This window comes from Molothrus aeneus, chromosome 1 (assembly GCF_037042795.1).
Source record: "Molothrus aeneus isolate 106 chromosome 1, BPBGC_Maene_1.0, whole genome shotgun sequence".
Classification (NCBI taxonomy): domain Eukaryota; kingdom Metazoa; phylum Chordata; class Aves; order Passeriformes; family Icteridae; genus Molothrus; species Molothrus aeneus.
The window spans coordinates 117,621,900-117,649,418 of record NC_089646.1 but is presented as its reverse complement, the minus strand read 5'-3'; the positions used below and the strand labels follow the sequence as shown (position 1 = coordinate 117,649,418).

At 41.0% G+C, this 27,519-nt stretch overlaps 1 protein-coding gene across 2 annotated transcripts in view; it reads left to right on the top strand.

Annotated features, from left to right (window-relative positions):
* Positions 1-500: 500 nt before the first annotated feature.
* Positions 501-27,519, top strand: part of CYP7B1 (cytochrome P450 family 7 subfamily B member 1) — a 121,665-nt gene continuing 94,646 nt past the window's right edge. For both annotated transcript variants that reach the window (XM_066563509.1, XM_066563501.1), the window contains exon 1: positions 501-599. In XM_066563509.1, the coding sequence (XP_066419606.1) occupies positions 502-599 (98 nt within the window). In that variant the 5' untranslated portion in view covers position 501. The remainder of the gene's footprint in view (positions 600-27,519) is intronic.

Sequence of the window (27,519 nt, the reverse complement as noted above, 5' to 3'; positions counted from 1 at the left end):
AGAGCTGCTCTGTCCGAGTCTGGCACCGTTCGCACTGGGGACACGCCGCGGCCACTCCGCCACCGAGGCCACGTTTGTGGGGCACCGAGACCCTCCCAGGGTGCCGTGACGGCTGAAAGGGATTGAATGGCGGGGAGCACTGAGACGCCCCCACCATTCCCGGGTCTCCGTCCTGGCACCTTCCCGCCGCATCGGAGCCTTTTCCCGGCAAGCCGAAGGCTGGGGCTCCCCCTCCTCCGCCGCCGGGAAGCCGCGGGGGCGGGCGGGCGCGACCCTCCCCGTGCTGGGCGCTCCCCGGGGAGGAGCCGGCCGGGTCGCACCGGGCCCGCTCGCCAAGTCCGGCTCCGAGCAGCCAAACCCAGCCCCCTGGGCTCGGGGTGGGCGGGGAGGGACGGCCGGCCGGGCGCCTCTCCTGCCGAGAGCGGGAGGACGGGCGAAACTTTCCTCCCCGGCGGCGGCGGCGGCGAGGCACCGGCAGCCGCCGAGGCGAGCGCCGCCAGCATGGGCCCCGACACGCTGCCGCTCGGCACCTACGGCGGGGCGGCCGCCGCCGCCGCCCTGGTGCTCTGGGCCGTGTGCGTGCTCTGCAGGAGGAGAAGGTACCGGGGCGGGGGGCGGCCGCCGCATTCCTGCACGGCCGGGCCGAGGGGAGCGGGGCTGCCGGGCGGGCGCGGCGCCGCCGAGCCGCGCATTGGGCCGCGCCGCTCTCCGCCCGCCCCTCCGCTCGGGGCGGCCCTATCAGCGCCCGCCGGGCCGGGGGCGGCGGCCCCCGCGGGATGGCGGCCCCCGGGGGCGGCGGGCCCCGCTGCGGCCGGGGCCAGCGCGGGGGCCGCGGGCGGCAGCTGCGCCGCCGGAGCTGAGGGAGAACCGGGGGGGCGCGGCGGGGGGGCGGCGGCGGCTCCTCGCCTGACCTCGGGCGGGGGCGGCCGCTGGCACGTGGGACTCTGGTCTCGCCTCCCGGCGATGCGTGGAATGCCGCGCTCCGAAAGGAGCTGTGCACGTAGCACGTCCCCGGGCAGCTCGGCGTGTGTGAGCACACGCGACGCTGCGGTTTGCTCAGGACCTGCTGCTCCGTGCAGCAGCAGAGCCCCAGAGCGGCCCGCGGCTGCTGCCCCGCGGAGCCCCAGGTGCGCCCGCCGTGCCTGCAGCCGCTGCTGCCGCGGGCTTGCGACATCGGGCCTCGCTGCCCTTCTCTCTGTGCCGAGTAGCTTGGGTCACTGACGTTCTAGTGACTTCTGTTAGTGTTACTCATGCTGTTGCCTTTAGTTTATTTCAAGTGTGCGATCTATATAAACTCAAAGAAGGTACACACGTGTTCTGGGACATTTCAAGAAGAACGTGCAGGTTTTTTTGATGGAAAAAGAAGCCCTGTCTGAACTATACTTTCTGAAAACCTGTTACTTTATATACATTTTCCCAGGTATTTTTCACTTGATTAAGTGAAATGCTTGGCTACCTGAAGCCAATACTTGATGCTCTTCAGTGTCTCTTCTGCAACTGATGAATAAATGTGTGCAAAGGCTGACGGAGGAGGCGTGAAGATGGGGAGGGATCAGCATTCACTGGATTGTTTGCTTATTTTTAATTCATAAAATGAGATGCGTAGAAAAGAATAGATGTAATTCTGAGTAATAAACTGTTCCTTTTCGTAGTAATTGTAAGTTATTTTGCAAGATGTAGAGAAGCAAATGGAAAAAATAAATTGCACTATTAGGTCCTAAAAAAAAATTAGAAGGGCAGTCTGGCAATTTTTAGACCAATATCCCTGACTTTGGGACCATGTATAGAATGAATTGAAAAACATTGAAAGTTTGTGTTTTGATCCCAGAAGGCATCTGAAAACAGGGTGAAGGGTTATTTCCATGGTGTCTGGTTTGGAACCATTATTACATGTGATTTGACTTAGAGAGCTCAATCCATTCCTTAAGTGAGACATCCATCCCAATGTTTGAGTGGGGTCATCCCATAACACAAACTGCTTGACAGAGTAGTCTGCAATGATACTTCATGCTTCAGCTCAGTTTATGAAATGGACAGATGCTGCTCGACAGGTCACTCCTCCTCATCATCCATGCTGCTCCTCTGACCCTTTGTGAGCTTATTCTGGGAGTTAAACACATAAAACCTATTTTTTTTTTTTGGCAGGTTTAGTTTGCTGCCAGTCTAGCTCCCTAAAGAACATCAGCACATAAAACAAAAGGGGAGCAGGAAGGCAAATGGGATTTGGTGTCTTTTTAAGGCTAGAAGATATTATACTGCCTCAGCCATATTATAAATTGTGCCTGTCATTAGTTTAAATTCTAGTGGAATTGTAAAAGAATTTTTGAAAATGGAAACAGGCAAAGCTGTTGCTTGTAAAGTTTTCAGCCAGATGTGAGTGGTAGGGAAAAAAGGATCAAAGAACCCATTCTGAATTATTTTTATACCCCTTATGGCTGCAGAGTTTTTCAAGTGCAGTTTAGAGTCTACAGAAAAATGGTTTGTGTCACAGCAGTATGATGTTATACAGAAGACCTCACAAGAAGGTGTCTGTTTTGTCCCAAAAACCAAACTGCTGCTTGATTAATTAACTGCTTGAAAGCCTGTGCTGTTTCTCAGAGAACTGTATGAAGCACTAGCGAGCAAGCAACTGCAAATAACAAATGGTAAAACCCATCAACCTCTATGTGGTACAGCCCTCAGCAGAAGGTGCTGGTGTTGAGGTACTATCCTGTCCTAGTAAAATGTGCAATTAATTCTCTTTCTTTTAGCATAAAGAAAGAAAAGAAATTATGCATGGTCTGTAGAGGTGCCTAGCAGCAGCCTGTTGATTGATGTTCAGCAACCATTTCTGATCTGTGGGAAGAAAAAGGTTCAGTGGATTAAAAAATGGGGTTAGAGCTTAGTTCATGCTTCTCAAATTTGGTGCAAGTCTGTGATGTCCCCTTGCTTATCAGTTTATCCATCCCCATGTGTCCTCCACATGGGGAGTGTTGGGAAATTACTCCATAAATAAATCCCAAAGTCAAGGCTATGTTCCTGGTCATGGATCATAGCCATTTGGACAGAAGAGCAGACAAGGTGGAGCTTGCCTATGCTAGAAGAAATGTTGGAACTTCAGGCATGCATGTGCTCTTGCGTGAGTTAATATGTTGCCTTAATGTTGGTATGCTTGTAGCAGTGTGCAAACCTTGTATAGGGGAATGGTTGTGTTTAAGGTACCAAGATAAACTTTACCAGAATGATCAAATTTGACATCTTAACCACAGCCCTGCATGGATTCCATCAAGATTACCACAGTAGGCAAGTGTGTGTATATATAAATGAAGAGCTTAAGTAAGTAAATAAACACCACTAACTTGCACTTCAGAGTTCTGTGCGTTTGTTTTGCTGGGCGATGCCTCTGTCCTGCTTGACTGAGGTGAAGCAGGTGAAGCACAAAAGCCACCTTTGTGGCTTTTGAGAGTTACACATCTAGGAGCATAATGAGGGTTTGTATATTCTGGAGAAGAGAACTTCCTAAATCCATCACTGATGCTTCTTAAGCAGATGTTACAGGATTTCAGCTTTTTTGGTATAAGGTGCTTCCCCTCTGTTTCCTCTCAGGCTGAGGTGCTTGTTGCTGGAGCAGGAAAGGTGTTGTATTGACTTAATCTGCTGCTGCTTTTTTCTGTAATGCAGTTGACATAACCTGGCATTACAAGATTTGAGGGTGAATTCAGTACCAGTTTTCTCAGTGATAGAGTAGAAAGGAAGAGGAATTTCCTTTTGTATAAATGCTTATCATTTGAGTGCTTGTGGCAGTAATAACACAAAGGAAATTAATTGGAGTTTTTGCCAGGTTTTGTATCACAGATGGTGAAGAAAAAGAAGTAGAACAAAAGTTTCTGTGATCACAGAAAAAATTAATTTGAGTTAAACTCAATGTCAAATGAGTCTCAGTGCCTTCTGCATGCTAAGAGAGATCTCCCTCTCACTGGTTAGTGAAGAAAAGCCCATCTAGGCTGTTTGCTGGGGAATGTGTTTTCTCCAGAGAGCACTTCGATCTTGCTGCTGCATAAAAGTATTTCTGCTATGGCAAAAGCTGATGATTTCCTAGCCTGGAGACTGTACAGATTATATTCTCTTTTGCCTTCATGTTTTACTTCAGCCCCAGCCTCATGTGGTTTTTTTTTTGGTGTTTTCAAACTGCTTTTCCACTAGCTGTACACAGTCTCATGGAGCAGGAGGTAACATGTTGGGTGAAGCTGACTCCCATTTGTCTTCCAGCAGTAATGCTGCCCAAGTCAGAAAAGTGCCCTTGAGATCTTCAGGGGCTGTGTCTCCTGCTAACTTCCATAGGTGTAGTACTATTCCACTTTTTGTTGCTCAGATTGATGCATATTTTTGATTGCTAGTGTTCATTGCATGTCCATGACTGAAAATGGTCACAGACTGTAACCAAGAATTTGTGGAAAAGGCTGGGGTATTCTCTGACTCCCTCCTTGAAGAGCAGATGATGCAAATTACTAGGAAGAAGAAGCTTAGGCTAACCACAGATTAATACCACTGCCTTAGGGGAAGAGGACAGTGGAGAGAAGTGGAACAAGAATTGTTGTGTCCCCATTTATCTGTTGAAATTGAATTCTTCTCCTAAGATTTGCATCCCAAAGTTTTTCAGATAAATAAAATACAGACCAAACCTGGAAAAAGGTTCCTCATCAGAGGTTTATAACTGCTTGGAAAGTTAACACACGTCTGATGTGAGCTGCATCAATGACAGGGTTTGTAAAAATGATTCCCTCTACAATTCTATTGCTTTAAAATGAAAGGTAGATTTACATTACATAATAGGAAGAAATTCTTTATGATGAGGTTGAGGAGTCACTGGAAGAGGTTTCCCAGCGAAGTTGTGGCTGCCCCATCCATGGAAGTGTTCCAGGCCCAGTTGGATGGGGCTTTAAATTTCCTCATGGCAGGGATTTGGAACTAGGTGATCCTTAAGGTCCCTTCTAATCCAAACTATTCCATGATTCTGTAGTTTTGTAGGGTTGGTATTTTAATTATTAAGAATGGTCTTCACATCAGGATTGCATGTGAGAAATGCTATGGTATGTGGCACATGTTGTGGTTTTAATTTACAGCAGCATAGGAATTTCTGTGTTGAATTAGATGGGATGTGTACCTTCTAATAGATTGTTTCTGACCAGTTTCTAAAGCATCAGAACATGGTATTAAAAAACCTCCAAATTTATACAGTGTAATTGTAGATTGAAGTCAACGTAAGAAGAATTTCATGATACATTTCTCAGAAAGGACTTTGCTGTGACCTGAGTTATGGATTTAAAGCCTTGTTGAAGCAAACTGTTTTTCATTTTCCCTTTTATTCTATATTTTAAAATACCTCTGATCTATACAATTACATTAATCTAAGATACTTTTCCCCAAAATTGCTCTCTTGAACCCAGACAGATATTGTTGAAAAGAATATAGATTTTGTCTTTGCCTTCAAGAACATCTTATCCTTCTCTGTGACAAGCTGTGAGCTTGCTAACAGCTCTCTTACCAAGCGAATTGTAGTTCACAAGATGTCATCAGCCTGTCTTTTTTACCACTTCTGCTAATTTAGGCAATATGTTAAGGTAGTTTTCAGTTGGAGGGGAACATCAGGAAGGACAGATAGAAAGATACCAGAAAAATCTGGCCTCTTCCTTCTTACCTTGGCCTTCTGCAGAGGCCTTTTTCTCCATTCTTTCGATTGGACCTCTAGCGAGTGCACGTGTTTTGATGACCTCCTTTTGTTTACTGACATTGTCCGCTCTTACTCCACTCTGAAAAGGACTGAAGACTGAAACTGTTTAAGGCAGAAAAGTAACAGTTCTGTTTCTTAAGTAGCCTTAGGAAACCTTTCTTTCTCACCATCACACTTGGGTTTTCTGTCAACTGTTCACTGCTGTGCCAAGATGTGGTGGAAGCTTATTTCTTTGCTTGCTTCTACTGGTCAGAGCTTAAGTGAAGGTAGAATAAAATGAAGTCAGCAAAACTAACCTTCTCAAGGTGTACAAGTCTCCATTCACAGGCTGTTGGTCTTTCTTATGTCTCTAATAGACCTGGAGAGCCATTATATCATGGGTCTTGCACAGTAGTGTGTTTCAAGACAGGTTTTTCTTTTTCTTTATTTTTTTTTGTTCTGCTTCTCATCCTTCTGATTTGTAGCATGTGTGTCATGCACATTTTGAGTTCCACTTCCTACCAATACTTTGAAGATGATATTAAAGATGAGACCTCTTTTAGAAGATAATGAACCTTCCCAGTGATCTCTGATTTACAGAATTCTTTGCTTAAGGTACACTGCCACCTAGCAACAGTTTCCCTTCCCTCCCAGTTTTCTTGACCTACTTTGTTGGGGGTTGTTCAGCTTTATAGTTTATACCTGGTCTGGCCTTGATCAGCATCCAGAACCCATCAGTAGATGCCATCCTGGTAAATGTATATGTGTGCGAGGTGGAGATATTTTTAGTGGCAATAAGAACTGCTAGCTTCTGGTTTCTGACTAAAGTACAATGCTTGATACTTTCATGGGGGTTTTTCCTCCTCATGTTTCTGTGGAAAGAGCCTATAATTTTTTTTCCCTTCAAATTACTGATTTTGCTTTCTTCTGTTCTTTATTCTTTGGAGCAAATAAAATTAAAGGGTGAGAATTAAAAGGAATCGCTTTCAGCTCTTTTTATTATTCCAGTGCAACATGAAGCATGGAGTGTCCATCTAGAGCACTGTACACAAACACACAGAGCTTACAGAAAGTTCTGAACAATTAACCCTTCTGCTTCTCTTCCAAGCTGATAGTCCCAAAGGTATGAATGAGGACAACCCACGTGAATACATAGTGCCTCAAAAATTATATTCATTCTTACCACTATATTTAGAGGAGGAAAGCAAGCTGGTTGGCAAATCTTAGCTGAAAGGTTACAAATAAAGGCTGATGTGAAGGAAGAAAAAAAGGGGCAATCCTAATCCTAGTGTCCCCTTGCATGAGCTATGAACTACTTCTCCTTTGAGCATGATGGTGAAATATGCCCCACGATGTGTATAATAACTGGTGATGTAACTGGAGAGCTGCATCATCAGGTGACTGCAGGATTCCCTGGAGTCTTGACTCACAAAGCTACCTGGGTCTCAGCTCCCTCAGGAAGGAGTCACTGGGATGAAGGGACTTGGCTAAGTCCCAAGCATGCAGTCTTGATTGTGGACTCCTCCTCAGTTCCCCTACTGTAAATTGGAGGTCAGTGTGGTCTCTTGATTTACAGATAACACAGACAAATGCTTCACTAGGCACTCAGAGAGTTGTCAGAAATGCTGAACAGAATTCCTGCATGGTATAACTGCTCAACATATGCTGAGGAACTGTTGCCTGTCCATCCCTTTCTCCTATATGCTGAAATACAATTTTAGGTATTGTATTGTTGCAATAGTCAGCTAAGTTGTTGAATTGTGCCAGACACTTTAGTGTTTTGCTCAGTTATGAGAATTATGGTCCCATATAAAATTTTTGTTTGGGTTTTTTTTCTGTTTTTTTTTTTTTTTTTTTCCCCAGTCAAGTGTTTTGATTAAGAAGTTGGGCAGGGCTTGTTTTGATAAAGTAATATAACTGTTCTTAGCACTCCATCTAGTCACTTATTTAACTTAGTGCATTGTAATGCCAGAGAGTGGGGGAAATACAGAAGCTAAAGGAAACAGCATACGTGCAATGTTAATACACTATATGAAGTTAAGGAAAATCTCACTGTTAAGTTGGCAGTCTTTTTCTCTTTTATCCAAGTTTTATAGATCTCCTTGGTATTGGAGCCAGACTTGGAACACATTTTCCTGACTTCTAGTTTTGTGCTTTAACTTGCTGCCTTTTCTTTCCAAGACATTTACCATATATGTATGACATTATAGCTGTCTGGTAAACTAACTTTTTCAACCATGAGGCAGATTTTGAATTCTGACTTCAAACTTCAGTAGTGTTCTTTTTCTTTCCCCATCATTTAGTGATCCTTTTACAAGAAGCATGTAGGATTTTAGGCTAATATCCATTTGCATGCCGTCTGGGTGAATTTTGGCTGACTGAGAGTCCCATAAAACAAAAGTTTCCTCTTTACAAACCACATGGATCTTGGCTGTAGATATTCAGTCCCTTTCTCCACAAACTGTTTTTAATGGTGCCAGATTCTTCTGTTTCTTCTCCTTGTTTGGCACATGTCAGGAAAAAAAAATCTTGGCTCTTGTATAGAACATATCTTGTTTCCTCTTAACTGCTCGTACTTTCTATTCGTAATTCAAATCAGCACAAAAATGCTATGGTTGTGCTTCTCATGATTTAATCTTGTAGTTTCCTAAGCAGTATTCCAATTCTCTTAAAAAAATAATGCTCTCTCATACTGTAGGCCTAGTGGTAGGAGGTTCTAGCCGAATGCAATGGATGCGTTCCTGTTGATTTTGGATAATGCATGGAGTCCTGGCAAAGTGGCCTGCTCAAGCCCGTGGAGGCACGTGAAGAAAGAACAGATGAGTAAAATGAAGCTAAAATGGGGTGTTACAGGAGTACCCTCTCCACCATCCATCCACTTTCCCCTTTCTGACACTGCAGTGAAAACCTGGACTCCCAACACTTTGTAGACTCATGTCCATAGTGGGCAGTTGAAGTAGTGTCTCCTTCCTGGCCCATGGCAGCCAGGGATCTGTCAGAGAGATTGTGTGTTTGTCACAAGCTACTCATTTTCCTTGCTGACAGCCTTACTCTGCACCCTTTGAGCTCTTGTATGAGTCAATGTGCTTGTGATGGCTAAGGCAGAGTGCAGCACTGTGAAGTGTGGTTGTCTGCTTTATTGTGACTCTCCAAAAAATCAGCTACACTGCTTTAGTGGTCTGCTCTTTCCTTATCCCATTGTCTTGCTTCTCATAAGATCATTCCCCAGATCTCTCCTGAGTGATAATTACAAATTTTTATGTAACTTGCCTTGTCTAAAATGATTTGGATAAAATTAGAAATTTTTCAATGATATGTTGAAAAAATGATCATGGAAAATTGCCACATTTCTTTACTTTTTAAAGTGATCAAGTATTAAAAAAAATTATAGTCTAATTTCAGCATGGTGTGAGAATGCAGAAGTTTTGCAATTATAAGCTCTGGCAGCTCTGTTTATTTAAAAAAAAAAAAAAAAACAAACAAAACCAACCCAAATATTCTGTAACATGAAAAAACTATTGCTGTTAAAACACAGTGGGCAGAACTGATGAAGTCAGTTTTTCAGTCTTTTTGTACTCTTTCTTTCCCTTTGTATGCCAGCAAGAGGGTGGGTCTGCCCCTTGGTTACAGTGTGCTACTGTAGCCTGTGAAGGCTTCACAGGGATGGTCTCCAGCTTTCTAACAGGGACCCAAGGAAAACCAAAAAATATATTTAGAAATTCCCATTTAATCAGGTTAACAAAAGCAGGATGCTGAGGAAAGAAGGACAATTGCTACTATCTCCTCAGAGAGAATTGGAGTGACTTCCATTGCCAGTCTACTCACCTGATGCTACAGTAGTGTTTGGTCATCATCCCTAGCTGGAAAGTACTGCTCTGTGTTTTCTTCTTCAGTGCTGGTCTGGCTTTTCAGGTTACAATAGCTTGTCTTCAGATCTTCTGGTGTGAGATAGATCATAGCCATGCTAATTCTCTCCAGCTGGTTTTTCAGCATGAGAAGCTTCTCTAAAAATAGCTCAAAGAGTGGATTGATGGCACAGCATAATTTTTCCTTCACTTGTTCAGGAACTGATCTGCAATATTTACTAAGCTCAGACTTATACTTCATTAAGACAGAAAAATGTCCATGGAAGATTTACTTTTGTTTTGGTAGGTACTAGTATTTGTAAATTGTTTCCAGTGCATTATGTGTTTCCTCCATATCCCTCTCAAAAACTTCTGTTAGTCTATTGGAGCAGATTTTTTTATGTTTTTAAAAGATTTTAAGATGACTAGGTTAGTTTCAGCATAACCATTGTGCTTAAATAGCAAATTTCCTAGACCTACAGCTGAGGGTGAGGCGTGGTGCCAGAGCCCGTGCTGCAACATTCATCTGCGATTCCTGTTTAAAAAGTAGCAGCTGTGTAGCTGTACCAGGAGTGAAAATGTCTCAGTTCAGGAGTCATCCAAGAACCAATTGTAAAACATGATGAACCCACTGAATTGATATTTGGGAGGAAAAATGAAAGTACTGTGAGAGCTGGCTTGTATGTGGTGCTCCTTTTAACCTTAAGTACATGCCTGAAAGATTCTGATTGAACAGCAGTAGGACTTAGATGTGTGCATCTGATGATGAAATGGAGTCCATAGTGCATGACTACACAAGAGATGTTGAGGCCTCTCAGTGAAAGTTGCCATCACAGTGTCTGTGACTGATGGTGATTCATTTCTAGGCCCTGGAGCAAGGGCAGCAAGCCGGGGTCAGAGCCTGGGCTCCTTCGGAGGGCCAAATGAGGGAAACTTGGAGTTTGTGTCCTAGCAGCTTGCACGTAATATCCTTTAAAGCCAGGTTAAATTATCTGTCACTGTTAAGGCTCGACACAGAATTGTTCACAGCAGGACTGGAGAGGTTCCCCCTGTATGTCAGTGCTCAGTGGCTTGGGAAACAGCTGCTTGCACAGTGTCTGGTTTTGTGGTTGAACAGACAGCTCAATTTCTGGCATTGCTGCTTTAAGAGACAAAAATTGTAATCAAGCTTCAAAGAAATCTTGCATATGTGAATGAGTCAGAATTATTTTTTCTTCTATAAGCTGTTTAGTTTCATGCATCTTTATGTAGTGAAAACTCTGCTAGATCCTGCTTGGTATTACCACCTTATGAGTGAAGGGACTTTTTTCACAACCTTTGGACTTCCTTACATGGAACCACATCAGCTATAATAAATTCAGAGCCTTAAAAACCTGTTGTTATGAAGACTTTAAAATAAAACTGTGCGGGCTGTGTCTGTTCAGTGGTAAGAAGCTAAAATAAGACAATGCTGAGATCTGTTGGGCTCAAAAGAAAGTTCAGGTTTCCTGCTTTCATGATCTCCATTCCAGAAGGAAAGCTTTGTGTTTCTATCTTGGAAGCCCAAGTTTAATAAAGTTTAATAAACAGTTATTGTGACCCATCCAGTCTTACTTCCCACATAGTCTAGTCCTTTGCAATGTCTCCTGCATTTGATATATTAAATTGTTGTTGTGTTTGAACACAACTGTGCATGGAAAGATGTCCTGCCTTTGTTTTTTTTTTTACTTGGAGGGATGTTCTTACCATTCTGTTTTCACTTTTAGGAAAGAGGGTGGGTTCACTCTCATTAGTGAATGTATATATCCTTTGAAACATTGAGAAAATTTAAGCAATTTAAATTAGGAAAAATGTCCTGAGATGTCGTCCAGTACAAACAAACAAGTTCACCTCCTGTTCAAAATACTAAATACTGCTGTTGCAAATAAATGCCTGCTTAAAGGCAGGTATATATTTAAAGGCACGGGCAAGTTCATCTGACACATCTTTACTTTTGTCTCAATGGCAATTTAGTGTGGACTGAAGCAACTTGCTTTTTATGTTTTCTCCTCCACTGCCAAGAATGTTTGGGTGGACCAATTTATGTGTGCTTCCTGCTGCTGCTCTGTAGTCTCTGCATTGCATGCTTGCTTCATTGTTTGGGGAAGAAGATCAGCTAATTCTTTTAACGAAGACTGTGAAAGCCAGAGATAATTCAAATGGGACCAGATGAACCAGAGCTTCATTTTTTTGCTTAGACATAAAGAAAAACTTGTTTGCTTTGTTTTGCACACTATTTCAGCATATTTTGTTATTAATAATATCTCTGAGACTATTGTTTAGGAGTGAGGCATATGTGTTATCTCGTGCCTCGAAATTGTGTTGCAGCAGTTCCAGATGCACTGTTCTCAAATGCACTGTAGAAATGCACCCAGTAGAAATGTGAAGTATAAAGATGTTTAAACTGTAGTGATACAGTTGGTTTCATCAAAATGAAAGCCCAGGAAGATTTTTCTTGTAATTGTTTTTAGCACAAATACTATGTGCTGATTTGGAACATCAGATAGTTTCTGTTATTAGACCATGTGAAAAACCCTTCCATATGTGCATATAGTTGCAACTTTGTAGATAATTGGCGGTGTTGGAAATGTCCTACAGAGATACAGTTTTGGTCCCCTGGTCATTGGATTGAAGACTGCACACCTGGCTCAGTTCTCAGCGAATGACTGGAGCATTGGAAGTGACTGGAAGATGGAAATCCAAAGTGAAGTCTGCTTTAGGATTCCCATGTGTGCAGGGCATTTTCACCCCCACAGCTTTTGCTCAGTGGTCAGGATCCAAGGCTCTAGGTGACAAAACCCCTGCTGTTGCCACAAGTGACCATTTGTACCTCTGGTATCCTATTTAGTCCCAGGTGCAGTGATCATTTACAGCTGCATCTTCAGCTCTGCTGTGTCAGATCCTATTTTTACTTTTTGTGGCGAATATCAAATCATCTCCTTAAAGGTGCGGGGTGGTGGAGAGTCTCTCCTGCTCATGGCAGTCAGTAGATTTCTTAAGATTGTGGAAGGGGTGAATTAGTTAATTGCCTGCTGAAGTATGAATTTTACTGCAAGTCAACATGGAATAACATAGAATCATAGAACCATAGGTTGGTTTGGGTTGGAACAGGCCTTAAAGATCATCTATTCCAGCTCCCCTGTCATGGACAGGGATGCCTTTCACTAGATCATGTTGCTCAAAGCCCCATCCAACCTGGCTTTGGACACTTCCAGGGATGGGAGTCTTGAACATCCTTGGGCAGTCTGTTTCAGTGGACATCTCTTTCATTTTCCAGGGTTGGGTCGGTCAAAGCAGCCTCAGTAAATAAGAGTTTGCATGCTAAATTTCTCAGAACTGTTCTGTTTAGGGGAAGCAACTGGCACAGTTGGATTGCATCATACAGGTAAGGTTCTTAGGCTCTTTTGCAATCTTTTCATAGTGATTACAACCTGACTGCAGAGCGTGGCTGCTGTGTAGCACTAGATTTACGTCACTAAAGGATAAAGTCTGTATTTCTCGCTCCTCACTTTTTCAGCAGGTTTTATGTTTTGTCTCATCCCTTTTTTTCTGCTAGTTACTAGAGTATTTTTATAGTCTGATCTCAGTTCACTTTTTTTACTCTCCACAAAATTCATTGTGCTCTTTAGTAATTGTCTTCATGAATTCTCATTGCTATGCTCAGAGGGTAAGCTAGGCTAATGAGACCCTTTTTTTTCATTTGAGTGAGTTTTGCTAATTGCTTTTATCACACTGGAACCTGTAAGGGGATTTTCTGTGGACAAAATGACAACAAAAAAATGAAGTGCTTTTGTTGGTAAGTCACCTGGCAATTCCTCATGGATCCTCAACATAGCTGTCAGCTAACATGAGTGACTCCTTAACGACCAGTGCCTCTAATTGCCCTTTATTTCCTCTCTGTTTTCCTTGTCTGGGATTTCTCAATTGATGGGATGAAACTTGAAAGCAGGTTGTGATGGAGTGCATCTCCAGTCAGCAGTAGAAAGAAAAAAAGAATGAAATTAGGATGGTCAACATGCATCAGGAAGAGAAATTTCATCCAGCCTCCTGCCCTGTCCTGTGGTTGTGGCTGATCCCTTCCCATCTCCATTCATAACTTTTATTGTTGCTCCCTAACAGCTCAGCTCATGCCAGGACCCTGTCACTAAGGGTGCAGACCTAAGGGGTGAGGACTTCAACACTTACCCTTTTCAAAGGCTCTCTGCTTTCCCAATTATCAATTTGTCTCCATCTCCTTCCCCAAGTCTTGCTTACCATAGTGAACATCACCCTTAGCACTCATCTACCCCAGAATCATATATTTATTTTCAGCATGAGGCTAGCATAAGCTTTTGTGAAATTCCTAGGAAAGTATAATTGAAAGAATTTCAAGCCCCAGAAATGAGATGGCAGCTATTAGTTGAATGTATCTAAAAGGTGACAGCCTCCTTGAGTCTTGAGTTTACCTGTGTTCTAGCTTTTGAAGAAAATTTACATTGAACCTAATAGAGTTTATTAACCAATAATTTAAATTATTGATGTTTATAAATTTCACTAGGTTTATGTAAAATCAAGATATATTTGGATTTTTTTTTTGTCTTGCTTGAAGTTTTCCCCTTGAGCTCTACTGTAGTCTTTATTATCTTTGACTTTGTCAAGAATACCTTGAAAGCTTCTTGCCTTTTCTGCCATACCTGCCTTCTGCAGGACTCCTTGCAGGAAAGGATTACAGCCATTGCTATTCTCTTCATTTATATAATTCTGTCATTGCCTTGACATCAGCGTAATCTTCTTGACTGGCTGATCAAACTGATTTTCAACAGTTTTAGACAGAGTAAAAAATTAGTGCATTTAGGTCTTCCTTGATTTTTCTGGCAGTTTGCTCTGTCATTCAGACTAACAGTTTTTCTGAATCTCAAGTCCCTTTTGTATTTTTCTGTGCTTATCTCCTTTCTTATAAAATATCTACTACACTGGAATTTTCTAACTTTTAGATCTTTAATTCTTCTAATCTTATGTCAAAGCAATTAACAAGTGATAACAGACCCTTATCAGACTTTCTATTATTTCAGCATTCAACATGAATTTTTGGCCTTACTTTAGACATTTGAGATTTTCCACAAATTTCAATAAACCTGGGATTTTATTTTTAGATATTTACTCACAGCATAGAGCTTTGATGGTAGCTGCATCTTAATCATACAGCCAAATGAAATCTCTTCTGTGAGTGGTGTGTGTAGATTTAGCCTTTTTGTGGTTCATAGCACATCAATAACAACTGAAATACTATTGCAGCAAGAAAATCTTTTCAAAATCACAGCAAATCCTGCTGCTGTAGCCTTCAGAAAAGGGAGAAATGCTCTGGTTTGAAGTCCTGTTTCTACCATGAAACTGCTTTGGATTTTGTTACAGAGGAAGGGTTTGCAATTTTGCTTTGCAGGATGAAAATACACAGTAGTTAAGGGTGCCTTTGGGATAACTGCAGACTCTGGATCTCTCGGTGACATGTTAAAGACCAGCAAAAATTTTCCAACCTGACTGCATTAGCTGGGTTTGTGGTCTGTCCTCCCACCAGGGCTGTGCCTCCAGAAGCCCTCTGGCAGTGGCAGCAGAACCTGGGCATGCAGGGGGTTGCCGTGGTAGCTCCTTCTGGTTGAGGAGCCACCTTTGCATGTCTGTTTGAGACATGTTTGCTCACATGGAATTTACTGATGATTAGGGCAGACCAGGCCATACAGAAAGGAGTGGAAAACTTAATGCTAAAGACATGCAGCCTGACCGTGCACAAGTTCTTTGCTTTTGCTGGAATTCACCATCTCACCGTGCTTACACATGGGGACTTACCTCACCATGTAAAGGATAATACTTGGCAAGTTTAGTTTGGATTCACAAAAGTCCCCTTGCATTCTGATTCATTGAATTGATGAAGTGGTGGTTCTTTGTAAGTCTTTGAATAGTTTTGGTTTTAGTGGGACTTGAGCTTCTAAGTGGAGCAGAAGCTCAAGTTTTTTGACATATCAGCACTTTCATGCTGAGGCAAATGTGAATTTCTAGTTTGATGATATGATACAGATTGTACAGCAGTATTTCCTTTCCTTAGTGCTAATGATTTCCGGGGGGGGGAATGTGGTTCTAATGTTATGCTTTGAACAGAATTTCAAAGTTCATTGAGGATGAGGCCACTTCTTGTTGGTAACTGAGGTTACTTAAAAATAACACTTTCACATCTGTCTACATACCCCTGCAGGATGACAGCTTTCAAGACTGGGGCTGGTTGTAGGTTTCCTTTTATATACAACACCACTTATGTTTGAATTTATGGATTCCATGACATTTTAATGGCCACATGGCCCTGATCATGAGGCAACCTCTTTTCTCCTTCCCAAAAATGTGAAGAAGTAGTGACATGTTTCTCAAACTCCCTCCTGGGTCTGTAATGCTATCAGCTGCCTGTGGCTAGACAGAGTTGGCACTTCTGCTAAACTCACCCTTTATTTTTCTTTCCATGAGCTGGCACGCTTGTGCTTAACCACACTGGCTAATGAGTCCAATCTGGTGTTTCCCAGTGGGATACTAACTTTTTAAAACCAATCTGAAGCTTGTTCCTCTTTCATGAAAAATATGAGGAGGTGTAATTCTATTGACTTACACAGAACAAAAGTACTCTGTTTGAGTTGTTGAGAAGGCTGAAGTCTTTAGAGCCTTTTTGCAATTGTAAACAATAAGATGCAGAGTCAAGGACTTCTGGCTATGAAGCAATCAGATGTGAATTTTGTCTAATCATGATGATGAAACTAATAACATAGTTGCTAAATGTCATGAAGTGGCTTTTGACCCACAAAGTTTTTCTGATATTATAGCGATTTTTTGTTTGTTTTGGGCATCTAGAAACTAAGATAGAACATCTTCAACAAAATCTATCCTGAGCTTGTGAGAGCTTCCCAGGAGAAGTTCTTCATGTAGCCTCCAGCTGAACAGATTGTTACTATCAAACTTTTAAGAATTTCTTGTGGTCACTCTAGTACAATATAGTTCCTTCTATAGTATGAACAAAAGTCTGTGGGTAGTAAAAATAATGAGCTTTTCCTATTGTGAAATGTGCCCGTGTTTCTGTGCACGTCTTCCCACAGAAACCAGCTGTGAGGGGAGAAGGAAGGTAGGCTGGCGGGAATCACCTCTCATGGGGTGAGTCACAGGACCCAGTCAGTGGGAGGCAGTCTTTGTCCTACTCTGCAGACAGAGACACACAGAGCTTAATTATTAATTTTTTTTTTCCAAAAAAAGATAATTTGCCTCATCTGTGATCAGATTCATGCCATTGCAATCATGAAGAGTGTGAGTGCTCTGCTGTTTTTCCTTACTGTCAGGAATATCACTTCTAAACCTGATGTTCAATCTTTAACTAGCAATTTCTACTTCAAATTTAAAATCATTCCTTTTTTAGGTGTTTTTTCCTAAAATAATGAGGATTGAAATAAATGAGAAGACAACTCCAGGGTAAAATGAGAAAGGTGTAGGGTAGGTATTTTTATTGGGGTAGAATAGGTGGTAAGCTTTTGGAAACAAAGGAGAGCTCATGAGAAGAGAATTGCAGATTGAAAACCCCTACTCTCTTTTGACTACTATCAGACTCAAACATTGCTGCAGTCTTAGCCTGCTAATTAACCACAACTGATACATTGTGGATGCTTGTAAGTAAGCAGTTTTCCTTTAACTCTGGTTTAACTCCTGAAGATACTATTTTAGGTGCTTATTTTTATCTAAGTTTTGCATTCATTTACTTGTACTGTTTGGTGTCAAAAATATCAATAAAAGCTTTATCGGATATATCTTTTATAAAGTATCAAAACATAGGTCCTGTCAGCCTACAGCTTTATGACATTGACTTTTGAAAGGAAAAGATCTCTTTTTCTTTTTTCTATAAAATTGATTTCCATTGCTTGCTATTTTCTTTAGTGTCAATTACCATTTGTTATCAATTCAGGCACTTGGAGATCTTGGAACTGAAAGCGCAGTACAACTTCTGTAAAGTGAGTTTGTTTTGTATAAATGTGTTGAAATGCATGTGTTTTCAGAGTTCACTTACGGTATTCTGAGCTTGCATTTTTCCCCTTTTTTTTTTCCCTTAAGCCACAAAACATGTTAGGCAACCAAACTGTAACCAGTCTTTGGCTTTTTTCAAATTTGTAATTTGACTCCCCAGCATGACTATGGGGCTGCAGCTTTGGCAATGCTGGAATGGTGCTGTTTGTGTGCTGTATTGATGATCTCTAAATTATGTCATCTGTGGTGGGCTGTGCTGATTCTTGGTACCCGAAGGTCATCTTGACTTTGCTACTGCAGTGATGCCACACTGGGACTCAAATCACTTTTACTTCAACACTGAAATAAAAATGCTGAGTGTTCAGCACTAAATTTCATGGCAAAATTTAGTTCATTATTGCACTGTCATATAGTGCTGTCAGAAACTTTAACCTTTTTTTACAGGCTGATTAGTCAAGAGTTCAGTGAGTAGTTAGTTCGTCCACACTTGGGATTCCACACCTTGTATCATCTGCTGTTTCTCAGCTTTGTGTGTGCACTCTAGCTAGGTGCTCTCACACACAAAGCTGTGCTAATGCCAGGGGTGCTGTGAGGATCCAGGCTTGTTTTGATGTCCTTTGCACTATTTTTGGACCGATGGACTTTGGAGACCTCACTGAAGCTGCCCATTTACAGCAGAGACTTGGTGTATGCTGGATGCATCTCACAGAACAAGGAGTGCCTCCATTGCTCAGCAGGGAACATCCTGTTGTGTAAGGAGGTTTTAAATTTTTTTTTTCAAAAAAAAGTAAATAGAAACTTATCAGGGGAAAACTTGTGTACAAGATAGGATGGCTTGGATTTTCTCATGGAAGAAAAGTAATGGCACTCTCATAAGCAGGAGTAACAGAAGAAGGTTGATACAGTATTAAGAATACAGTCATTTCATCTTGTCTTATTAAAAGTGATGACTGCAACAATAATTTATACATTTTTTAATCAGGAAAGAATATGGAATAAAGACCTTCGGGCAACTTGTTTATAATTCCCCTAAATGTACTCTGCCTCACATAAAATTACTGCAAGAAGTTGATAAGTCTTTTTTGCTCTGCAAAATCAAAATGAAAATTGCTTTCCATTTTTTCAACCAGGTTCTTCTGCCAGATTTATTGTGTTGGGAACATGATGTGGTGAAAAAGGCATCTGTAACCTCAGGCTCTCAAGAAAAGGCCCATGTTTTATACATTATTCTCTTCTCTTCGATGGATACCTTCTAGGAAATGTCTTTGTTAGTTGTTCTTTTTTTCCAGTACAGAAATACTGCTTCAACATGTTCTGTGCTGAAATGTCAGCGTTGTGCTGTTGTGTAGGTGGTAGTATGTATTATACACAGTTTTCAAAACCTGAATAATCAGTGATGTGCATGACTTTGCCAGGGAAAACAAATGGCTGTGTCATTTTGATTTTGGTATATCAAGAAAATGTAACCTATAAAAGTTAATTAGCATTCTTCCAGAAGGGGGTTATTTAACTAACATCTTTATTTCCATGTTTTCAGTTTTGTCAGAAGTTGGAGGGGAGTGTTTTATTCTGTTGCTAATGTATACCCATAGATTTGCAGAGTATTTCACGGAGTTTTATCTACCATGCATCTGTCCTTCATTTCAGCAAATGGATAGATTTTTCACTCCCTTGAACAACCACTTAAATCCACTGAAAAATTTTATTCAGTCTTTCATGTGATTTTTTTGCATGGTTTTTATAAATAAAATTCCTTGAGGCTGGTACTGTTCATGTTATCTATCAAAATGATGTTTTCCAGTGATTTTAACAGAAGAAATCCAATAATTTGTCGCTGAAATCCTGACCATCTGCATCACTGGTCACTGCAGTGAGTTGATGTATCTCCACCACTCATGAATTTGGTTCCTTAGTAGGCTCAGTTCTTCCCATTATCCTCTAATTGTCATTGCATGCACAAAAGTTTCTGGTCTGAAACAAAACTGAAGTTTGGGCACCCATGATACTGAATGAAGTAATCTCGCTTTATTTTACTGTATAACTGCAATTCATTAGCCTTCCTCCATCACTTTAAAACTAACTGAGAGAAGGTGTAGCTATTTGCACACCAGCATTACATAACTCTTTGCTAAGATAAGTTACAAAAATTTGGGAGCAGGTTTGTCCCACACTCGCTTCTTTTCCACTGTTCTGTAAATGCACACTTGAGACTTTAATTTTGGAGTCAACTGTGATCTTGTGTTACAAAGCTATATATTGAAATATTTGGTGTCCTTTAATGCAAAGCATGGATGGTGGCTGGAGCTTGTGGAGGGACTTCGGCATCATAACTGCCTGTGAGACCACCCCTCCTCCTTGCTTAACTGAGCCACAGGGAATTGGAGATCCCTAGGGGTGGGCTGAAAAAGTGATCAGGAGCAAATACTGGAAAGATAGTGGGATTTATTAGTCAAAGTGAGGGACAACTGAACAAATGGTGGCAGGGGGAGGGACTGGGGACAAAGGAATTTGACAATTAACAGTGCATGGAAGACTGAATGGTAAATAAAGTGCTGTTATTTCTGCCTTACTATTTTTCAGGAGACATTTCTGTGTTGCCTGGTTATGATTAGGCCTCTTTGGAGTATAAGGTGTTTGATTTTGTCATCTTTTTGATTATAAATCCAAGTGTCTGGGAGAGCATCTACTCTGACCTTTTGTAGAAATGGGCCTTAGCATTTCACTTGGTGGTCCAATACCATCATGTCTTTGGAGACTATACATCTTCCAGACTATCCCTGTGCTTTCATGGAAGCCAGCTCCTTTTCTTCCTCATCCTCTTGTTTAAAATGCATATTTATAACAAGGGTTTGTTGTTTCCCTGTCGCTGGTGGTTGCTATGTGTTTCTCTAAGATGAAAGCCTGCTCAGTTTTTTCATTTATCTGAATTTTTGCAAGCTTCTTCATTTACCTGTGTGGTGGTTGATTCCCTTCCTTCTTTAGACATATGTCTTAGTAAGAGTTTTTTTTGGGCTAAAGCCCTGTTTATGCAGGATTGAATTCAAGCCCCGCTTGGCTGATAACTAATACCCTTCCCTATATTTCCAAGCCAGTATGCTTTCATAGAAAGTTTAGCTTTCCTTTTGTATTTTTTACTGTTTCTAATATGCTTCCTCTAATTTTTAGTCTTATCAACCATTGCCATGTTTTGAATTTTTTCCTGTAAGGGCTCCAAATGCCCGTTTACAGTAAACTAACTGACTCTGGGGCTGAGAGACGTAGTTACAGAGGATTATTAAGTGCAAAAGAGAATACCCATTAGAAGTAAAGTGTGGATAGTATAATCTTTAAAGTAAGACTGTGTATTTTATGTATTATAACCATAGGATGTCCATTTCTGACCTTAGTTTTCATTAGTAAATGTTGTTTTCAGTTTTTTACTGACCAAAGTTTTCCCTCAGTTTTCCTCAGCCTTTGGCACTTTGGCTAATAGAAATCCAAATTCTCTCAAAGAATTCTAAATTTCATTTGCATTTTCTCTTTGTAATTTTGCCCTCCTGAGTTACAACTATTAGGCTTCTCTGTAATATTTGGAAACTGTTCTTTAAAGCTGTTGACTTTGGAACTGTCCATATTGGACATAATCCAGGACATGGTTACTGATTACTGCAACACCAGCTTCCAGCCCAGTGATTTATTACATCTCTATACGTCTGCATGGTTACTCTATTTTGAGCAGGGTATCTCTACTGATGGTAAGAGGTGAAAACTTCAATGGTGTTTTCTGTCTGCCTGGCTCTCAAAGAAAAGCCCCCTCACAGCAGAATAATTTTATTTCACATACTGGATGTGCATGAGGATGAGCGCATCCCTACAGTGTGAGAACAACTTTATTAATGATGCACAGTTTCTTTATCACCCCTTCATCCCCAAACCACTCAGGTGCAGATTTGTAGCTGTGAAACCACAGTGAAACTGGGCAGTACTGTGGCTTTGTTGGGCCATGGGATCTGCAAACTATTCACAGCCATGACCCTCCACCCCTCTGTGCTTCTGATGCAGAATCCAGCATGAAGAACCACCTTGGGAACCCAGCTGGGTGTTGAGGGCTCAGACCAAGCAGAGGGACAGCCTTCAGGAGCTCTCAGACATGTCAGCATCTGCCCTGCTGATTGCCAGAGCCTGTTCTGAGCTGTGCAGTTCCAGTGCTTTGCACTGCCCTCCATCTTCTTTGGTCTTCAGTGGTGGGAGTCAGGGAAACTGTAGTTCTTGCAAATGAGACTTTGCTTTTCTATGGATACTGTATTATGTACGTAATTTAACCATCTGTTTCAATCTCTTTTGAACTTTCAGCTCTGAGGAATAGGTGACACTGGAAAGGTTCTCAGAGGACTGTATTTTTGACTGCTCTGCCACTGTAGTATGCAAATGCCAGATATAATAGAAACAATTTTAAGGCAAACCCAGTAATTTCATTTAAGATCTTAAATGATGTGGCGATCTGGTGAGGAAGAGAGTGAAAGACTGTTTCCAAGGTCTGGAACTGAGAATGGGTGTAAAGATGGGGAGTGTGCCAGTGCCAGGATAGGCAGGCAGGAGAAGAGTGTAGTGCACCTTCTGAGATAGACCAATTCTTTGTGGGCATGGACAGGTTTAGTAAAGATTTGAACAGTAGCAAAGTTGAAAAAGAGTGTGTCATATGCACAAGTATCTCTGAAGGTGGGGTAGACTTTTGTGCATGGGTTTGGGTGAAGGTGGAGGACGTGGAGGTGGGAGGAAGATAAACGTTTAGTCATCAGCTCAGACTTCCAACAAGCTTGGGCTGTGTAAAAGCACTCTGGAAAAGCCCAAACAGACAAATATTTGTGTGGTGAAGACATGGGATGGACAGGAAGATGTTTCCAAAGACCTGAAAAGATTTATGCTCACTTTAGTATCCTCCTCTTAAAATGGGGAATTATGAAGGAAAAATTTGCAGCAGAATATTACTATGGGGAGGCCATGGACATTTGGTTGCTTTTGCATTAGCACAGAATATGCTTAAACTTTCTGTCTCTCTAGAGACATTTTCACATTCTGGGGTATTGCTGTGTTAGAGGAGAAGATGAGATCTTGCTGTATTTGAGTTCAAATGAAAAATTATAAAGAAGATATCAGGGAGGGAAATAAAAGAGGAATTTCAATAATACGGTGAACACTTTTCTGGGCTAAGTGTTCTATCATACTCAGTTAGTGACTTCACAAAAAAAACCCCAAATTTCATATTTTCTTTGCCAAATAGGACAAAAACATATCATTTCTACCTAAATAAATATTCATTACAGCATTTTGTGCAATTCATAATGTCATTTTACCTCAAATAATGATGAAAAATTGAGAGATAATATATATGTGTATTAATGCCAAATGACATGAGCTTCCATTTTAAAAGTTTTCTTGGAAAAAACAGCAGACTTATCCCCTCCAGTACTGAAAGAACTGGAGCTATTGCTCTATATAGAAATTATAAGTGACTATAAGACCTGTCTATCTGAATTAACTGCATGAAATTAATTCCATGAGAAAGGGTTAATATGTCATTATTACAATAATTACAAGTCTTGGAAAAAGAAGCATTGCTAAGTGAGAAAAAAAGTGTTGCATTCAGTTCAAGCTCTTTTTGAGAGGTTGCATTTATTTTTTTAAACTATTCTACATTTTGCTTCTGTAGTTCTGTATTTCAGTGTGGGGATGAAAAACACACCTTCCGCAACGAACCCCTATTGTAATAAGAATTACAGAAATGGGCAATAGTGCTTTTATACTTCTATAGAAGTGTAACATTTATTTTTATCTACCTATATATATATAATATTTAAAACTAGTCCTTTCTCTCTTGTCAGTGTGCTGTGCCATATGGTGCCGAGCAACATGCCAGATGATAAAAATATTCCTAGAACATATGATATCATCAGTCAATTCAAGAGGGGTGAAACTTCTTGACCAAAGCATTTGTGGCTTTGATACATTTTCTTAGGTGTAAAGTGTATATTTTGAAATGATGAAGTGTGTCCAAGAGGTCTCCTTTGAATTTGCATAAGCAAATTCTAAAGTACCATCTTAGAACATTTTGTTTGTTAAAAACAGGGAAACTAAATAAATTTTGTTTTAACAAAGGAATTCATGGCAAAGTAGCATTTCTTTTCATAGCAAAAAATGATTCACTACCTTCCTTTCAATATATATTGGTGATTGCTCTGGTATTGGAACCATGCCATGAAGAATGGCATCTCTTCTATCTCCTTTCTCCACTTGCAGAGAAATCAGAACACAGTGCTTGGTCAGAGGATGTTCATGTTTGGTGCAGATAGCTATCTGTACAAAATTGGGAAGAGACCACGTGTCCCCAGGAAATGAAAACCCAAAACATGACAATATTAACTATTATGGTTTTCTATCAGAATAACTGAAGTAGCTGAAGTTACTCTGATGTTAATTCTGCGGTTTACTTACTTTATGTTGAGCCTCTTTCTTGTTTTCATCTGTTTGCACAAAACACTGAAAAAAGAGAAAATGAGGTGTTTTCCCTTGGCAGTGGGAATTGTGGTCAAGTGGCCTGCTCCAGGGAAATGGTGGGTCTTTCTTCAGAAAATACTCCCAGGAAAAACACAAAGTAAATACGAGACATTCTGAGCTTTAGGGAATGCTGCAGGAAAAGTGGCCTTTGTAATGGGCTGAGCAATAAATGCTGCAAATAACAAACTTACAGACCAGAAGTGCCTACACAACCTGTGTCTTTAGCTGCTTGTTCATTTTGTCTTTGTCATAGGATGAATATTAAGGAGAAAAGTCTCAGCTTTGAGTTAGGACCTAGAAACTGTGCTAATTGATTAATTGCTATCACGTCTGTGTCACTGGACTCTTTCTTCGTGCTTGTCTTCCTTCATCTATTTCCTTACACTGTTTGCATTATATGTGAGAATCTCCTCAGCTGTCAGGTCTGGGGTTCCTGGGTTAGAATTTATTTTTGACTCACCTTAAAACTTCAGTGTGTATTGCAGCATTCTTGTTCTTTATTCCCTGTTTTTAGATTTCCAGTCCTTAAGTCATCCTCACTTCCTCTCCTGTCAAATATGTGTTAGGGATTTGACTGACCTTTTTGTGGTAAAAAAAAAAGCCTTACAAGAATTCTTGAATATCCTAGAATAAAGATTTCAGTTATATAAGGCATAGTTTAACAGGATATGTCTGGTCTGATTGTAAAAATCTAATATGTAGAATGAATTAATTAATCGGGCCTGAACCAAAAGGAGCATTCAGAAGTGTGGTTAGAAATCTCTTTTGCACATTGGTGAGGCTCAAACCTCTGATGTTACAGTCTCACCAATTTTCCAGTGATCCATTAAGTTCTCGGAGAGAAAGGATGTGTATTTATACCTAAAACCATGAAAAAATGTGTAAGTGCTAAAAAGGAAGGTGGGGTTTTTCTGCACATAATTTGAAGAGGGGAAAAAGGGCTAAAAAATTTTATAAAACAGGGAACAAAATGCAAATGCTATCATAAATTATTGTCTTCTGTACCAGCAAGTGTCCTGTTGATGTAATGGAAAAAAATACAGTCTATACTTCCATCTATACTTTTCAGCCTTTCCTTATTGTGAGTACTCTTTTACATATTTAATGGTTCTCCCTAACAAGGTCTTTAAACCCATTAACCCATCAGCAATTTGCTTTTACAGGTTAATATACTTACAAATTATTTTGTAATAGACTATCCTTATTAAAGGGCAGATTTATTAACAACTCCCTCTCCACAACTCCCGATTTTTTTTTTTGAAAGCATGACATTCCTTCTTCAGTGCTTTCACATTGACCAATTAGTGTGGCAAAAGGAGTGCTTTGCCTTGTGCTTGAGCTTGTAACCTTTGAGTGCCTCCAGAGGTACATCACACCACAGACATTTTAATAACTCAGACACTTTACGGTTGTTCAGATTTTGTATATTTAATGCATAACTAAACGGGGTGCAGATCCAGGACCAGCTAGATTATATCACCTTTTAGGATTTGTTGTTCTCTTCTGGAGAGCTGTATTTACCATGCTGACATCATTTGTTCAGAGCTGCTGTTCTTTTCTTAGGGTCAGACTCGTTGTGCTCATCATTTGTGGAACAGACCACATGACTTTTCCATGTCTGCATTTGACAATTCAACCACAGAATCACAGAATCAGACAGGTTGGAAGGGACCACAGAGGGTAATCTGGTCCAGCCTCTGTGCTCAAGCGGGGTCAGCCCAGAGCACGTGGCACAGGATTGTGTCTAGGTGGTTCTTGAGTATCTCCAGTGATGGAGACCCCACAACCTTTCTGAATCTGTTCCATTGCTCATCTGCGGAGTAAAGAAGTTCTTCATGTTCAGGTGGAACTTCTGCGCATCAGTTTCTGCCTGTTGCCTCTTGTCTTTTTGCTTGTCACCTACTCTTTAGATATTTACACACATTAAGGAGGTCCCCTTTCAGTCACTGGGCCTGGTCCAGGAGCTCCATGGCTCTGCTGTACTGTGGATCCCAGAACTGCACACAATACTCAACTATGGCCTCACCACGGCTGAGTAGCAAGCTACTGATTCAAATTTTGAAAATGCAGCCAACCCTCTTGTACTATTTCTTCTCCAAACCAAGATCAGAGGTGCAGATTCTGTGTAAGCCTGTGGTTCAGCTATGGGTATGAACTTGTCCTTTGCCTGCAACTGAATGGTATTAGTCTGAATACCATTGCTGAGATTTTCTATGGTGATCAGGGACAAACCATGTTGCAAATATGATCCACTCCTTGCAGGACAAACAAAAGTAGCTGTCTATATTTAAAAGCAAAAGACCTTAAATGATTTCTTAGTGGAGTTTAGATACCTAAAAACGTTCTTTATCACTAACTTTAGGCTGAACTAGGCCAGTGTGTCAGAGCAAAAGACATGTATGTGATTAAAGTGCTAACATGATCCATGCTCCATCTACTTCAAAAAAAAAATAAAGCAGTACTTAGTAATGTTATGCAATCATCTTTCACCTCCTTTCTGATGATCTTGTTACAGTAATTTGGGCTAGACAGCATTATTGACCATAACCCACTGCTGAGGGGAATGAGGCATGGATTGAGACTTTAAAGATGATGTTAAAGGAAGTGAATAGGTTCTGAACTAGCATGGGGCTCAGCTGTGTGGTCACAGTCAGATACCACAGGAGCCATGTCTGATCCATTGCCAATCCATGGCAATCCCATACATTGGATCAGATAATGGGCACTGGCCTCTGCATCCTGACATTTATTAGTTTGCTGTCTTATTATTGTAACCTGCAGACCATCTCAATTAATTCTGAAGAATAACCAACCACTGTCTAAACAAGTAGGAGCTAACGAGGCTGTGCAATGCTCCGTGCAGCTCTGGGGCAGGACCTGCCTGTAGACCATCTTAGCAGGTGCCCCTCTTGTATAAACTCAGCTAGGCTGCCTCTGGGCTGCAGCTGGATTGTTTGCTATATAATGCACCTAAAGAAAGCAAATCAGGCACAGTTTGCCATGGTATTATTATTTCTTAATGTTTGTGAAACAGTTAATAAACCTTTTCAACCTTAGCTAACCACATGAAATATGTTCAGTGGACCTCTACAGTCCCCTAAGTGGTGAAAGTAACTAAAGACAGAAAAGCTCAGAAGTTATAGGCAGTGGTGAAAGGGATGTGTGGGCCCTTATAACCTTGAATACTCATTCTCATAACAGATCACATTTTTAGAAGGTAGAGAAACACAGTTATGAGCACAAAAATAAGCAGGTTTGTATGGGTTAGAGCGCTTGGTTCACTACACAAGCAAATGCATATTTCAGTACTTAATTACCTCTCCTGAAGTGTAGTTATGCAATGCATCCACCCACTTGCTATAAACCTGAATGAAGATATAAGCTGCATATAGGTTGTTTACATTGCAAATC